At 31.8% G+C, this 15,959-nt stretch overlaps 1 protein-coding gene across 2 annotated transcripts; it reads right to left on the reverse strand.

Annotated features, from left to right (window-relative positions):
• Positions 1-1,929: 1,929 nt before the first annotated feature.
• Positions 1,930-15,738, reverse strand: LOC145814217 (beta-glucosidase 12-like). Of its 2 annotated transcripts, XM_082910773.1 has the most exons (13): positions 15,516-15,738; positions 15,055-15,124; positions 11,463-11,521; positions 9,007-9,082; positions 5,525-5,602; positions 5,350-5,437; positions 3,692-3,947; positions 3,362-3,477; positions 3,024-3,241; positions 2,906-2,937; positions 2,681-2,783; positions 2,449-2,557; positions 1,930-2,309 (listed from the first exon to the last, which is right to left on the reverse strand). In XM_082910773.1, the coding sequence occupies exons 1-13, from the start codon at positions 15,681-15,683 to the stop codon at positions 2,132-2,134; spliced, it is 1,551 nt and encodes a 516-aa protein (XP_082766899.1). In that variant the 5' UTR covers positions 15,684-15,738; the 3' UTR covers positions 1,930-2,131. The 2 variants fall into 2 exon arrangements, with proteins under 2 accessions (XP_082766899.1, XP_082766900.1); XM_082910774.1 differs by lacking the exons at positions 9,007-9,082; positions 11,463-11,521 and having other exon boundaries at positions 15,516-15,714.
• Positions 15,739-15,959: the final 221 nt, after the last annotated feature.

Raw genomic sequence — 15,959 nt, forward strand, 5'->3', positions numbered from 1 at the left:
TATCAAAAGGGTAATTTTGAAAAATCAACTTTTTTAAAGTGCAATAATTATACTATCAAAAAAAGTTACATTCCCCAAAATGGACCATTATTTTGGAGTAGAGTGAGTAGTTAGTTTGCTAGTTAGTTAAAGTGTTGTAATAATTAGTGATTAGCTTAACTAGTTATTCATTTGATTTGTAATAATTAGTCTAATTAGCTTAGCTCTTATTTATTCGGACCCTCATTCGCGAGGGCATAATATTGTAATAAGTGTGCGTGCGTGTGCATATGTTTTCCAACCCCACATCTTTCTCTCTTTTATTTAATCGCTTTCGATAGTTAGATTATGGATATATTTCGATTAACATACCTTATGCCTTATGCTTGCATCCATTCATTTGTATTGCATGCACTGATGCTCGGTGCATCATTCAAACTGTATTGTCATTTCAATATACTTATTTGAATACATGTTCGATCACATGTTGTTCAAATCAAGCCATATGTCATATTAGTAGCCGAGTCTATTAATTGCATATTGCATATGTTGCATTAGGCATCTGTATAGTTATGAATCATGCATATTTCACTAACTCATATTTTCCTAGCTTGGAGTACTATGTGAGTTTTACGCTTTAGCATACTCGCATGAATGTCAATGTTGCGATGATTAGCATGCTTACCATGAGGCTATGTGCTTAAATGCTAAACTGCATGAATGCCTGTGGATGAAAGCTTGTTGTTTGAATTGGAACGATTCAATAAATGTGCGTTTTAAGCCTACTTTGTTGAGTGGTAAATCATGTTTTAAGTCCATTATGTTTGGTGGCAAATCTGCAACTTTTAAGCCCACTTAAAGTGACAAATTCAAACTATTTTCACAAACAAACATGAGTTGAATTATTCCAAATTGAGCAAACTAGTCTATACTTGCTTGTGCATATCACATAGTAAAGCTAGTCTAATAATCGGAACAAGAGCACGTAATGTACATAAAAATCATATCATAATTAGTAGAGGATGATCTTTTGATCGGACGAGAAAGGGTGCTCAATTCGTGACTTTTCCCCTTCGTGCCTAAGTTCCCGAGTCAAAACAACTTTGGTGATAACGGATATGTAGCCTTTGGCACAAGTCAGGATTTTCTAAATTTTTTCAAATTAAAAACTATTTAGGTGGTGACTCTGTATCTGGCAAATCTGTCCAATTTTGGCATTATTTGATTTAAAATAGATTTTCCAAAAAGATTTGTCGGATTTAGACTCTTTTACTGTTTATCAGTTTCACATTGCACTTGTGAGACTAGATTCAGAACCGCAGAAGTCCGAACTGTGAGGCCTTCTTTTCAAACCTTCCGAAAGGGGGCGCGGAGAAAGGCAAATCTACAGCAAGGTTGCTCAAATTTGTAAAAAAATTATCCCAATAACTTTTAACTCTAAAAATTTGTAATCTAAGCCCAACACTCTTTTAATCTATTCCCAATTTTTTAGAAGTAATCGATAATACAATAAGTAAAACCTTAGCATCACTTGACAGATAATGTCACACATGAAATATTGAATTATTTTATTATTGCATCATCTTCGTTCATGTAATTATTCAATACACTAAATTTTCTTCTTAAATAAATTTTTTTGGATCATAAGAAAATTTCAAACTTAGAAAATCATAAACTAACTAATAGGCAAAACCAAAATACCTAAGAATGCCAAACTGACCTGTTAGTGCTCCTTAGTTGTTTGGCTTTTTCAAGGAAAGTCATGAGAATGTGACCTTTGAAAATGGCAATCGTGCACGAATCCTTGAAAAAGTAAACAATGGTTTCTCTTGGTCTATCTAGACTGGAGAATATTCTTTATTTGAAGGCAAATTTGTTTAGTATTAGCTAAATTTGTGATCGTGATCACTATATGCATTCTAATAATAATAGTTGGTCTATTCTTGATAATTTTGGTTTGTGAAATGTAAAAGATTTTTTGATAACTGTTATTGATTTATTTCGGTTACATCTCTTTCTTGCATCACCATTAAATTATGTTTAAAAGCATAAACAATGTTGCTAGAGATCATTACAAAGTGTAGAGAAGAATCTAACTTATTTTACTAATACATTTGTAGGATGTAAAATTATTGGAGAATTACATTTTCAATCATATGTCTCCATTTTTTAGAAGATTCTTGAACCATTTGGCTGAAAGTTTGGAATATCTTTTCAAACCATTTTTGTAATCTACATAGTTGATGCCAAAACGAACTGTGTAACCCGAGCTCCATTCAAAATTATCCAACAGTGACCATGCAAAATATCCTTTCACATTAGCACCATCCCTATATGAAAAACAAAATCAACAACAAACTTCATATGTAATAATTTTTTATTTTTTTTTTTAAATTTCTTGAAGTGTAACTTTCGCACTCATATATTTTGTAAATGCAACATTATTTATTAGTCACCTTCAGAACTTACTTGATTGCTTGTAGAAGGAAAGAAAGATGGTGATAATAGTAATGTATCCTCATGTTGTCGGCAAGGGCTTCTTCAAGTGATAATGTAGCATTATTTGCCTCATCAATCCCTGAAATGAATGGGCTAAGAATGTTTAGTGTAAACTTAATTTGTAATTACAAATTTATTAGATTTATATGTTACTAAATGAAACAATTTTATGTTAATGCAAAATTATTAATGAATTGATTACCATTCTCCGTGATATAAATAAGAGGATTATTATATTTTTTCTTCACGTAGAGAAGAATATCATAAATGCCTCTTGGATAAACAAAAAGCCAAGTTGAAGCAGCCTGTAAGATCACGTAAAGTTATAGAGTTGATTATGAAAATTTTCTATTCATATGCAAGTTGGTAAATATATTAAATTTAAACAAGCTCCACAAGAAGAATTGCTTAAATTTCTACTTCTTACCATAGCACCGATAGGAACCCCATTTCGCTTAGCTAGCATAACAAAAGAATCATGTCTAGTTAGCACATATTAAGTTATAATAATGTTTTTAATTAATGGTACAAAACTTTGAACTTACTTGTAAGGTTAACCTGAGAATCTGTTAAAAAACTGGCATTTACACTATTGGAGTTTGGTGCATATGCTGCATAATTAGCGGTGTAATAGTTCAGTCCGAGAAAATCAAATGATCCTTTTAACATCTTGGACTGTTCTTTGGAGAACTTAGGAAGTCTTTTTCCCACAAGAGTCCGCATTGTATGTGGATAGTCGCCAGTTGTTAGAGGGTCCATAAACCTCCAATACACAAGGAAAAACATAGTTAGGACATATTATAAATTGATGACCCTACTTATGACAATATTGTTCAGTACCATATATGCATTATCACAAAAAGGACAATTATAAAACACTCACCATCCTAACATAAAATCAAGGGCCCTTAGTGCAGCAGTGCGGTCTTGTCTTTCTTCTGAGTAAGGTACCATCCAATGTGATACGAGTGTAATTCCAATCTTTCCCTTTTGTGATGTCTGTTTACATTTCCATCATTTGAGTAACTCAAAACTATCTAATATATTTGTATCAAAAATTTATCATATGTAGCAAATCTATTCTTAAACATAAAATTACTTTAGTTTCCATCGACTATGGTTAGGAAGTAGCATTAAAATTAGCATATACTTTAGAACTCTTTGATAATAATGTGAATTATATATGTAGTTTCCTTGGGTTTTCAAGTGAGACCTGATACTTTCGCTTGTACAAATTTACTGCAGTTGCATGAGCGAGAAGTTCGTGGTGTGATACAATATATGGCTCAGTGCTTGAATCCCCACCAGTACAGTTTAATTGTAGCCATGAAGAGCATCGACCTGGTGCAGAGCTACCAACTGCGTACCCACTCATGCTATATGACCACGGCTCGTTCAAGGTGATCCAGTGCTTCACCCTATCACCAAATTCTTTGAAGCAAAGTTCTGCAAAGCCTTTGAAATCATCCCTATAAAGTCGATCATCAATGTTGGAATATGACACAAATACGTTACAATGTTTTAAATTATGTAAAAATTGTATTGAGATTTTAAATTTCTTGAGGCTTTCTTTTTCTTATTAAAATTTCTTAAATTGTCATTAATATGACCCTAATTTTTAATACAGTAAGAAAAATAAATTATAAAGAAAGATTATAAATAGATTAAAGAAATGTAGTGTACTAAAATAATATTTAAAAAACTATTTGAAATTTATTCAAAATTTGAATATGTACTATTTAAATATAAAAAAAAAAATTGTATGGTGCAAATTTAAATTTAGTGCTCCACATTCAAGATAATATGATTTGCACATTTTTAATTATGCGTATCTTTTAATGTATTTTTAAAAAAAATACTATGTACTAAGAAATACTTCCATAATTTAAATTTGTAGTGGACAATTAAGGTACATACACTTTGTCCCTTTAAGTTTGGTCATTTTTACACTTTGTTCCTTAAATTTTATCCCCCACTTTAGCTCTTCATGTTTCATTTAAAAAAAAAAAAAACTCTAAAAGCTAACTTACGTTCAAAATTAAATATAAAATGATATATTAACAGTCATGTGACATAAATATATTTTATTATATATAATTCACAAATTTAACATAAATCCAAACTTCAATATAGTAATATATTTTTTTATCATGTGGCAATTAACATAACATTTTTTTGTTTAATTTTGAACAAAAACTTAAAACATGTAGAGTTAAAGTGAAAAAAAATAAAAAAATAAAATTAAAGGTCAAAAGTGGAAAAATTGCCATACATAAAGTGAGCAAATAAAACAATTAAAAGAAGAAAAAAAAAAAAGTGAAAACAAAACGGTGCTGTTTTTGGATCACAGAATCCCTGTTGTGCAGCAGGCATCTCATGTCCGCTAAAGTCCACGTTTCATATGGAAATGTTTTGTAATATATATATATATATATATTATTAGAAAGTATAATACTCTAATTTTTTCATCAAATTTTATGATTTTTATTTTTAATTCTTAAAAAATAAATTGAGCTGTCTCATTTGCAAGCCTTTGCGATGAAAATAAAGGATTCAACTGTTCACCCTAGTTTGACTTAAATAAACCATTTGACAACCATCAAAAACAAAGAAGAAAAACAAAAACTCAACAATTAAGAGCATATTGTGATTTTAAATGAAGAGATTAACCATCTCAAAACTATAAGAGATAGAGCAATTTTCTTTATTCCCTTCATATATATATATATATATTCAGTATGAACCAACAATTTAATTTAAAAACAAAAATAAGAAATTTTTATATGCTTCTATCTAGTTTAAATATATACAAATATCACAAATTGACTAAGCTAAAAAATTAAATCATTAGATGAATATATTATTACTTACACAACTTTTGGACTTAAGAAACCACCATACTCATCTTCCAATGCTTGGGGAAGATCCCAATGGAAAAGGGTCACAAATGGCTTTATACCTACAAATGTCAGCATAAGAATATAAGATAATTTTGAGGCTATTAAAAAAGATAGTTAATGATGACACGATTGAGTTGAATCATAACCTTTTCCCAAGAGCTCATCTATAAGGTGGTTGTAATATTTGATTCCTTCCTTGTTCACTCCACCACTTAGCTTTCCACCTAGAAATATTACAAGTATCATCCAAAAATTATGCAAATATAGGTAAGAAAGATAAAAAAAAAAAAATAGTATGGTAACCACTGATTGGATCATCCTAGTTCATAACTTCTATCAATTTTTTCTCCTTTTTTGTTTGATGCCTAGTATTACTCAAATCAAATGATTATAATCTCATTTTGGGTCTCACATTCTTTTTACATCTTCATTTGAGCCCATTTTTCACATATTCTTTGTTACAATTGTGGTTTCATTTGCTTGTGGATGGGTGGAAAAAAACTAAGAGAAGTTCTGGAAGGACTAATTTGAACACAAGCAAATGAAACCACTTCGCTATTTTTCTCTTAGAATTAGTCCTTTTCTCTTAGAAAAAAACTGTAATGGCAACAAAGCCCCGGGGCCAGATGGTTTCAACTTGCTATTTTTCCAGAAGTTCTGGAAGGTGCTCAAAGAAGATGTGATGCTCTTTTTCACAGATTTTCATGACAGGGGCAGATTGGCTAAAGGCTTTAACAACTCTTTCATCACCCTTATACCTAAGAAAATTGATGCAGCCAACTTAAGTGAGTTTAGACCCATTAGTCTTATAGGGTCAGTGTATAAAATACTCTCCAAGGTTCTTGCTAGTAGACTAAAAAAAGTCATGTCAGATGTAATTGGTGAAGCACAATCAGCATTCCTAGGAGGTAGAAACATACTCGATGGGGCTTTGATTGCAAATGAAATAGTGGATGGGTGGAAAAAAACTAAGAGAAAAGGACTAATTCTCAAGATTGATTTTGAGAAGGCTTATGATTCACTCAACTGGGAATTCCTATTCTCAATGCTATCTAGCTTTGGCTTTGGAGCGAAGTGGATCTCTTGGATAAAAAGTTGTCTCTCTTCAGCTAGAATCTCCATCCTCGTTAATGGCTCACCAACTAAGGAGTTCAGTCCTGAAAGAGGTCTCAGACAAGGGGACCCACTATCCCCCTTCCTTTTCAACTTGGCTGCAGAAGGATTGAACATGTTACTGATGAGAGCTAGGGAGTTGGGGCTGCTAAAAGGAGTAGTTTTTGGTGACAATAATGTGGTTGTGTCACATCTTCAATTTGCAGATGATTCTTTGTTGTTTTGTGATGCTGTATGGTCAGAAGTGCTTAATTTAAAAAGGATCCTTAGGTGTTTTGAAATTGTTTCAGGGCTTAAAATAAATTACCACAAAAGTGTTATTTGTGGGTTTGGTATCTCTGAATCTGGGCTTCATGAGTTCGCAGGTATGCTAAACTGTAAAGTTAAGTCAACACTAATCAAGTATCTGGGGTTGCCACTGGGAGCAAGCCCCCATAGAAAGGTGTTCTGGAAGCCTGTCTTGGATAGGATAAAGCACAGGCTTGCTGGTTGGAAGAGGAGACTTCTCTCTTTTGCGGGAAGATTAACACTAATTAAATCAGTGTTATCTAGTCTGCCGGTGTACTACCTCTCTCTGTTCAAAATTCCAGAAGGGATAGCAAAAGAAATTGAAAAGTTACAAGCTTCATTCCTGTGGGGTGGAGTTGAACTTAAGAGAAAAGTTCATCTAGTGAGATGGGATGAGGTAACTAAAAGTACTAAGCATGGGGGATTGGGTGTTAGAAGAATCAGAGACATGAATGTTTGTTTATTAATGAAGTGGTGGTGGAGGTATGCCAATGAGGAACAAGCTCTGTGGAAGCAGGTGTTAGTATGCAAATACAAAGCTGAAGGTGGAAATTGGCGTCCAGATATTCATTCAGGAGGTAGAGTATCCAAGATTTGGGGTGATATATTGGGGGCAGCAAATCAAAATGTCAGCCTTCTGCAATTTTATATTAATAACCTTCAGATTAGAGTGGGTAATGGTTGTAGAGTGCCCTTCTGGCATGATTGCTGGACTGGTGGAGCTAGCCTCAAAGAATCTTTCCCTAGATTGTTCAGGTTGTCAAATGAGAAGGATGGGACTCTAAGGGATTATGCTGATAAAAGGGGAAACTCTGAAAATTGGGTGATTAGCTTCAGAAGGGCCTTATTTCAATGGGAACAAGAAGAACTCCTCAATCTGAACCTCTTTACCAGTCCTAGTCCTGTCTTGAATCTGCTTGTGAAAGACAGTGTTTTGTGGTTAGCTTCCAAATCTGGTCAGTCTTTTGTCTCAACCTTATACAAGCATACTGATGTTGAGCATGGTGAAGTCAATAATTCTAGCAGATTAGTGTGGATTAAGTACCTTCCACCTAAAGTTCAATTTTTTGGATGGCTCGCATGGAAGCATAAGGTAAAAACTTCAGTGTTCTTGCACAGAATTGGTGTGCTGGAGGATAGTGCTGCCACTGTCTGTATTTTCTGCAAAGCTGAACAAGAAACAGTTCAACATGTGCTGATCTGGTGCCCTTCGGTCTGGAGAGTTTGGACGGGTCTCCTGCAATGGTGGGGAGCCCTCTGGGTAGTGCCTCAAACTGTTGATGGCTTACTGCAGTGGTGGGCTGGAAGCAAGGTCATGAAAGCTGAAAAAATAATTTGGAATGCTATCCCCTTGGTGGCTCTCTGGTCCATTTGGAAGCACAGGAACGAGTGCATCTTCCAAGATTCTCAACCTAACATGGTAGAACTTCTTGAAGTTATCATTATTAGGCTAGCAATCTGGTTAAAAGCCACGTCCTCGGATCTTCCTTTTTCTGTAACTGATTTTCTGCATAATCTGGAGCAAATCAGATTTTGTTTGGGTAGGAGAATGTAAGGTTGTATTATCTAAAGGGCCTGTTCTGTTTCTATTATGATGGTTGCTGCTGGTGGCTGCAATGGTAAGCGCAAGGGTCTGTTCTGTTCTGCTATGCAAAGGGTCTGTTTCTGTTTTTTTTTATCTGCTGGTGCTTACTGCTGTCATCTGGGTTGATTGTTGTGTGCCCATCTTGGGTAAGTTTGGGTGTGGTCCTGCAGGTGGATGGATAAGGTGGGCTGTTATGTCCTGCAGTAGGTTTCTTATGCCAACTCAAGGGCTGTGATGGTCTGAATTGGTGTGAGTCCTGGGAGTCCTGGGAGTGTTTCAGGTAGAACAAAATTCTGTTGGATGCTTAAGGACCTCTGTTAATAGTGGTGATAATAGAGAGAGGTTCGAGAGTGTTATGTTGGTGTTTGCTCATTGGTCTCTCACCAACTCTGGGGGTGCTAGCAAATGATAGGATGAGCTAGTTTGGTGCCAACCTCGTTGGGATGATCTAGCCCATTGTGATGCCTATGCACCTCCCTCTTGTCTTTATTGATGTAATTCACTTTGTACATCGTACTAGTTTTCCATCAATAAAGTCTTTTTCTTGCTGTTTCAAAAAAAAAAGATAGGACCATTCTTCCTTGTATATATATAATGTATATTTGACAACATTTAGAGAAACTGCATAATTGATCATCTTACGTGGCAATACTCGAGACCATGAGATAGAGAATCTGTAAGCATCTAGACCCATTTCTTTCATGATCTCTACATCTCCCTGTAACATCATTAGAGAAAAAATAAACTAATAATTTTTTTTTTTCAATAAATCAATTCAATTGTATAACTAAAATTTATTTATGAAAAAATGTTATATTTTTTCCGTTAAATTTACAACATTTCCAAGTACCATAAGCCAGTGAGATTTATGTAAGCAGTATTCATGTAAGCGTATACACTACATTTTAACGCGCTATAATAGTTAGAAATCCATCATTGGATTATTGGCCAATGTCAAAAGCTGGAAACAGTCCAGGCTGCTCGAACCTAAAGCCATGGTAAGTCTCTTTACAATTTATTTGAGCCTCATATGAAACTTCTAAGCCCAAAGGTGAATTTGGATTTCATAGGCAATTTTACATGGAAATTTCCTATACTTTTAAATTTACCTAGACCATTCATTCATACTTTTAAAAACATTTTCAATGATATAAAATTCACTTCATTGCAATTTGAAACCAAGACTAGGTAGTAGTGTTCTTTTAGGACTTCTATTAAATAACTGGTTACGTATTGAGACTCTTGGCTTATTTTTGTTGTATTTATTAAAATTGTAATAATCAAGAGTGGTGATTTTTATTATATGTTTGGATGATGATTATGTAATGGATGGTTGTTTTTATTTTCATTAAATTAGTTTCTATTTTTTCAAAACTCAAATATATCAACTACTTTGATATCATTATTAAATCAATCCAACAAATCAAAAAATTCAAAACTAAAAATATTTCATATATTAAACATATTGAGTACACATTAAAAGCTTAACAACTACACATTACATGATCATCATCCAAACATATAATAAAAATTAATTTGATAAAATAAATAAATAAATGCGTAAAAGATTTATTAATTTTACATAATTTTATCTTTGGTGGGTAGAAATAATTTTTAAAAATTCAAAAATATTTTTTTGACATTTATTTTTATCCAAATTAGTTTATATTTTATCAAATTGAAGACTTGCCCTTGAAATTGAGTAGTGATATCTTCAATTGTTCTTATTTGAAACAAGATTTAAAATTTATGGTCAAATTTGTTACAATAAAAAAATGAAGGACCAAAGTGACACGAGCCCCAAATTAAAGATTGTTAGTGTAATTCACCCTAAATTTATCACTACCAAATTTTCATTCTCCCTTCCCTTTCTCAATCCATTTCTATTGTCACCACCTGATCTAAGGAGATGGTGAGAGTAGTGATATTGCTAGGGTTACAACTCGGATAAGTTCAATTAGATTAGGAGGTTGTCTAAGCCTAATCTAAATTGCGCTAAGATCTGTCCAGGCCTGCACAGGCTCAAATTATAACTTGAGTTTGTTTTCCTAAGCCAAATCCGAGTTAAACCCGAGTTGCATGAATTGCACATAAATTTTAGTGGGTTCCTTTTTTTTTTTTTTTTTGCGCAACTAAATTAATAATTTATTAAAATTAAACTCTATTTACAATTTTTTTTTAAGAAAATCATTAATAACATTAAAACAAATAATTTTTATAATGTAAGAGATATGCCACTATCGTAGTTTTTACAATTTATGAGTGAAAAAAAAAAAGAAAAAAGATTTTGTATTGTGTTACTTGTGTATATAATATATATTCAATATAATATAATGATCTAAATTACTTTAATATCATGTAATGGCTAATAATTTTATGTATATTTTTATAATCTATATATATAATTCGAGTTTCGGATTGCTCGGGATGTCTTTGCCCAAACTGACTCAAATTTAATTTGAACTTTTAATTTTTTGTTCAAATCCATACCGAATTAAAAAATATTGTACCTAAGCCCTAAAACAATTAGGGCTAAGATCGGATTGCTTAAGTTAAGCTCGCCCAATGTGCACCCCTAGACATGGTGGAGATGGATGTTTTTGCTATAAAAATTGTTAGAGAAATATTGAAAAAATATCTCTAGACACCAGAGGTGGTCATTGGTGGTTGAAGACAACTACCAAAGATGATGGCTGATGGTCGGAGAGGGTGGCCAGAGGTTGTTGGCTAGAGGAGGGACGGAGTTCTAACATTGTTGATAATGGATATCAAGAAGGTGAGAGGAGTGCATTTTGAGAATATTAATATATGAGGGAAAAAAAAAAAAGAAGTAAGACTTGCAAATAAATAAGTTTGGTCAATAAAATTGACTTGTAAGCATCCCTAAATACATTGAAGGAGGGTTTTGGAATTGAAAGGCTGTCATATTCTTTGTCGCCCGTTCACAATAAGCCTAAATTTAAATACAAGCAGCTTATCTAAAAAATATAGCATTGCCTAGGATATATATTTAAATGGACCAACATGTAATTTAATGCTTTTGTGAAGTTGAAAACAAATTATGGAAACAACTTGATAACGCTTAGATGGATGTATACCTTGTAACGATGATAAGAATCAATAGCCACATCTCCATTACTACCATCCTGTATTTTACCTGCCACATCACATCAAAGGTCTATTATGAATGGTTTCTATCAGATTCAATTATTGGTCAAAAAAGACTTGGACCCCAGTGGGATAACTCTCAATACCTCCACTGTTTTTTGATTGACTCAAATTATTTTTTATTTATTCATTTTTTTTTTGTCTTACTCTCACAACTCCCACGTGGAGGTGAGGGTGCTGGGGTCACCCCACTGGAGGTCCCAGCATTGTTGACTGTTGGTTGGGTGAAGATGAGAGGCTGTTTATGTCAAGTCGAGTTGTCATGAAAGTTGTCTACCTAAGCTATACTTGAATTATATGAATCCAACTTGGGCTATATTATTCACAAATTTAAGATAAGTTACATTTTTTCTTTCCCAGCTATGCTGTTTAATTTTTTAATGTTGAGTCTTATTACCATTTTTTTTTGGGGGGGGGGGGGGGTAGCAACAATAACATAACAACTAAACTCTTTACAAAAATAATCTAATAATGGTCTTATTTGAAAAGTTGCCTATTTAGTTTTTTTTTATTATTATTATTTTAATTTGGTTAAAAAAGTTGTGTTTGAGAAATTGATTGACTTTTTTTTTGTAATTGATTTGATGATTGTGAGAGAAAAAATGAAATGATTACGGATTGAATGTGACATTTTGTCTTATTAATTATTTTATCTTATTTTGTCTAAGGCCTCGTTTGGGAATAAGCTGTTTTAGTAACTTTTTGACTTTTTATGAAAAGATGTGTAGAAAAGTAAATAGAATGATGTAACAACTTATAGTGACTTTTTAACTAAATCATGTAGTTGCCAAACGAAGCCTAGTGGGCTATTTTAGCACCAACTTTCTTTCCAAATACCCCCAATAAAACAAAGGGCAAAAAAGTGTGTACTATTTTAGAAAGTGGATTAAAAGCCACTTTCTAACTTTTAATCCACTTTATTTTTCACAAAAAAAAGTCAAAAAGTTCAAACCAAATCAAAAAGTCTGTTTTTAACCATCTTCTCAAGTTATGACATTTGTGGGGTTCATTACCACAAATGTCATAACTCAATCCTATGCGAGTCATAATTAAAAAAAAAAATTATAACCAAAAATCACATATCTTAGGTCATAATTAAAATAATATCATAATAAATCATAATTAATACTACAATGTATATAAATATATTATGACTAAAATTTCAATAAGTTATAACTAAAAATGATAAAAATCATAAACAAGAGTACATGACACACCCCAAAATGAGTGGTACCATAAAATTTATCTATAACAAATACCACTATTGGAGCAGGACACCGAAACCACATAATATAAACTTGAGAGTAGAGAGCAGAGACAAATAGCCGAGATGGTTTCGTTATGAATATAGAAATTATCACGTGAGTTAGGAATGCATGTAATTATGTGCTCATTTAATAATATCTTACAATTTTTTAACAAATATATTAATTTTAGGGTTATGTAATCATTTAGGCCTTTACTATACAGAGAAAATTGGTGAAAAGTCAATTCTAAAGTGGTACAAAGAATTAAATCTAAGAAAAATTTTATTTGGTGATAAGGACACGCCGAAAATAGTTGCTGAAAAATTGAGTGGAAAACTGTCCCTTGTGGTTTGGAAAGTTACAAATATCTCATTTTTAGAATTTTTTATTTAACAGAATTAACTAAAAAATGAAATTCATAATTGCTCTCCTATATAATAATAAAATTACTTGAATTATTAATTGAAACATATTTATAACATCATTAAAAATGGTTAACTGACTTGATGATTTATTAATAAAATAAGCAATTTGTTATGAAATTAGAAACCTCAGGGGGTGGAATGTAATTTTCAAAATCACAGGCGTGATTCGTATTTTAATCAAATCTCATAGGGTGTATTTGTAATTTATCCAAAAAAAATTAAAAGTGCAATATATTCATTTACATTTCATTCACCTTTTCATTTTTCTTTATAAATTCATATCAAAATCTATAATTCAAACGAAATCTTAGGAATTTTAAATCTTATTCAAATCTTAGGAATATTTGGCATGATAAAACTCAAATATTGGGTTTGAATTTTAAATTTGTGGAGAAATTAATGAAATAAAAAGAAAAAAAAAACAGTAAATACAATTGAAGTTAATTTTTTTTCTTCATTTTTTCTCCCTTTTTTCTTTTTCCTGTATAATTTTATTTTACAAATCCAAGATCTAAACTCCAAAACAAACAAACAAAAACAAACAAACAAACAACAAATGTCAATACTTTGAGCTTATGTCATTATCATTTAATAGAGGGGTTAAAAAAATTTTAAAAAAAGAAGTAATTAATGTGAATGCTATTGCCAAACTTGAAAATTTTCATTTTTGACATTCAAAATGAATGAGACCTACGTTGAACTTACGTAAACAACTACACTTTTGTCTACCAAACATTATAGTATTCCTTGATTTTCCAACAATAATAATAATATGATGGGGAAAAAAGAAAATCATAATAACTAAACCAAAGCTTCAAAATTTCAAAATTGAACTTTACTCAAAATTTTATCTCATTGAGTCGATGAAAACAATCAATTAAATTTTGATTATCAAACCTGATATAATATACAATAAACAAGATAGCCAGAAATTTTCAATATCTTAAAATATTATAGTTTTACATTTGTTCGTATGAAGTGAAAATATATTAAATAAAAAAATTGAAGGAGAGAATGCATAATTTATAATTTTTTCATTTTGTCGTCTTTACTGTTTAACAAAAGTGAAGTTTACATGGATTATGTAATCCTATGAATTGCAAGCGCGCGCGCGTGCGCGCGCACACACATATATATATATATATATATATATATATATATCTTAATGAGCTTGCGATGCATAGCACTCGTTTGGGAAGTTTGATTGGGGTGGGTTGGGGTTAAAATAGTCACAAAAAGACAAAATAGGTTTTTTAACCAAATAAGACAAAATGTTACATCCAAACCAAAATTATTTCATTTTTTTTTCTCATAAAAGTAAAAAAAAAAACCAAAAAACCAAAAAACTCATCCTAAACGAGACTGTTTAGGCCAAGCTAAAATAACTAAAAAACCAAAAAGCCAACTCACATCCCAAACGAATCATATAAAGCTTGATTATTGAGTTTTCTGTCAAGTTAATATATATATATATATATATGTATATTTTAAATAAAGCTCAGTTAACTTATTTTAGTCAAATTGAGTTGTAAACATTTGTTGAATCTAAAATATTGCAAACCAAATTCACTTGAGTAATCCTAAACAAGTCATTCTCAATACTTGTTTAACTCCCACCTAAAAGACTCAAAAACAAAAAATAATAAATAAATGGAAGAAGTAAGGTCTTGAAATGAAACTTTTTAATTTTTGAAGCATTACATTAGTAATGTCAGGTGATAATCTATAAGTAATAGATAATTATAGGTAAGAGGGGATATGAAATGAGAGAGAGAGAGAGAGAGAGGGAGAGAGAAGAGTATATAAAGGAAATAATTTGATGAGTAGATTAATTAAAGAAGAAATGAGACCTGGATATCTATGCGTGAAGGTATCCCATATGCTAGGACCTCTACCACCTTCATTTGCTGCACCTTCGTACTGAAAAAAGAAAAAAAAAAAAGAAAAAAATTGCTTCAGACACATCTAAGTAGTTCATTTGTGTGAGTCCTACCTAGGTTCCATAAAAATTAATAACTCTTGTCTATTTGAAACATGTCATTTGTGCGAAAACAGTTTACAAAATTAAAAAAATAATAATTTTTTGGTGTTTTGTAAAAGATTGTTATTTCAAAACAAAATCCCCCAAAAGTTTTGGGAAACAATTCACCGAACTTTTTTATTTTTTGTTTTTGTTTTCTAAAAATAAAAACAAAAATCAAAAGCACAAACCAAACAACATAACTTTTTCTTGATGGGCAACCAAACAACATAACTAGTAGCACAAATATGAACCACAATATACGGTAAATTGAGGTAGATATAAAGGAACCTGATAAGCAGCAGAGGCTGTGCCAAAGGTAAAATCGGGTGGAAAACCGGTGCGATTGAGAGAGTCACTGCCATAACTACTATGTGTTGAAGCTTCCTCACTACCATTTGTTGTTGTTGTTCTTGATTGAGCTATTACAAGGAGGAGAGACAAGAGTATATAACCCATAATTGATTTTGGTTACCCTCTCACCTCTTGCATGTTTTGGCTTTAAATATATAGTGCCATGAGAATAGGTTAAAAATTTGTTGTCCTTTTAATGAGAAATTCTTGTATGTTAATGCGATAACACATGGCATTGTTTTTTGCTAATCATAAATGTAGATATGCTCCCTGTTATTATCTAAACACTCGATATAAATGTAGTAGACTTTATTGTCAAAATCAATCACAGTAGTAGAAGATACCACATAACATATACCTTATCTACTTACAAAAATTACG

The sequence above is a fragment of the Camellia sinensis genome, unplaced genomic scaffold (genome assembly GCF_055761805.1).
Source record: "Camellia sinensis isolate YWXY unplaced genomic scaffold, ASM5576180v1 Unanchor1, whole genome shotgun sequence".
Classification (NCBI taxonomy): domain Eukaryota; kingdom Viridiplantae; phylum Streptophyta; class Magnoliopsida; order Ericales; family Theaceae; genus Camellia; species Camellia sinensis.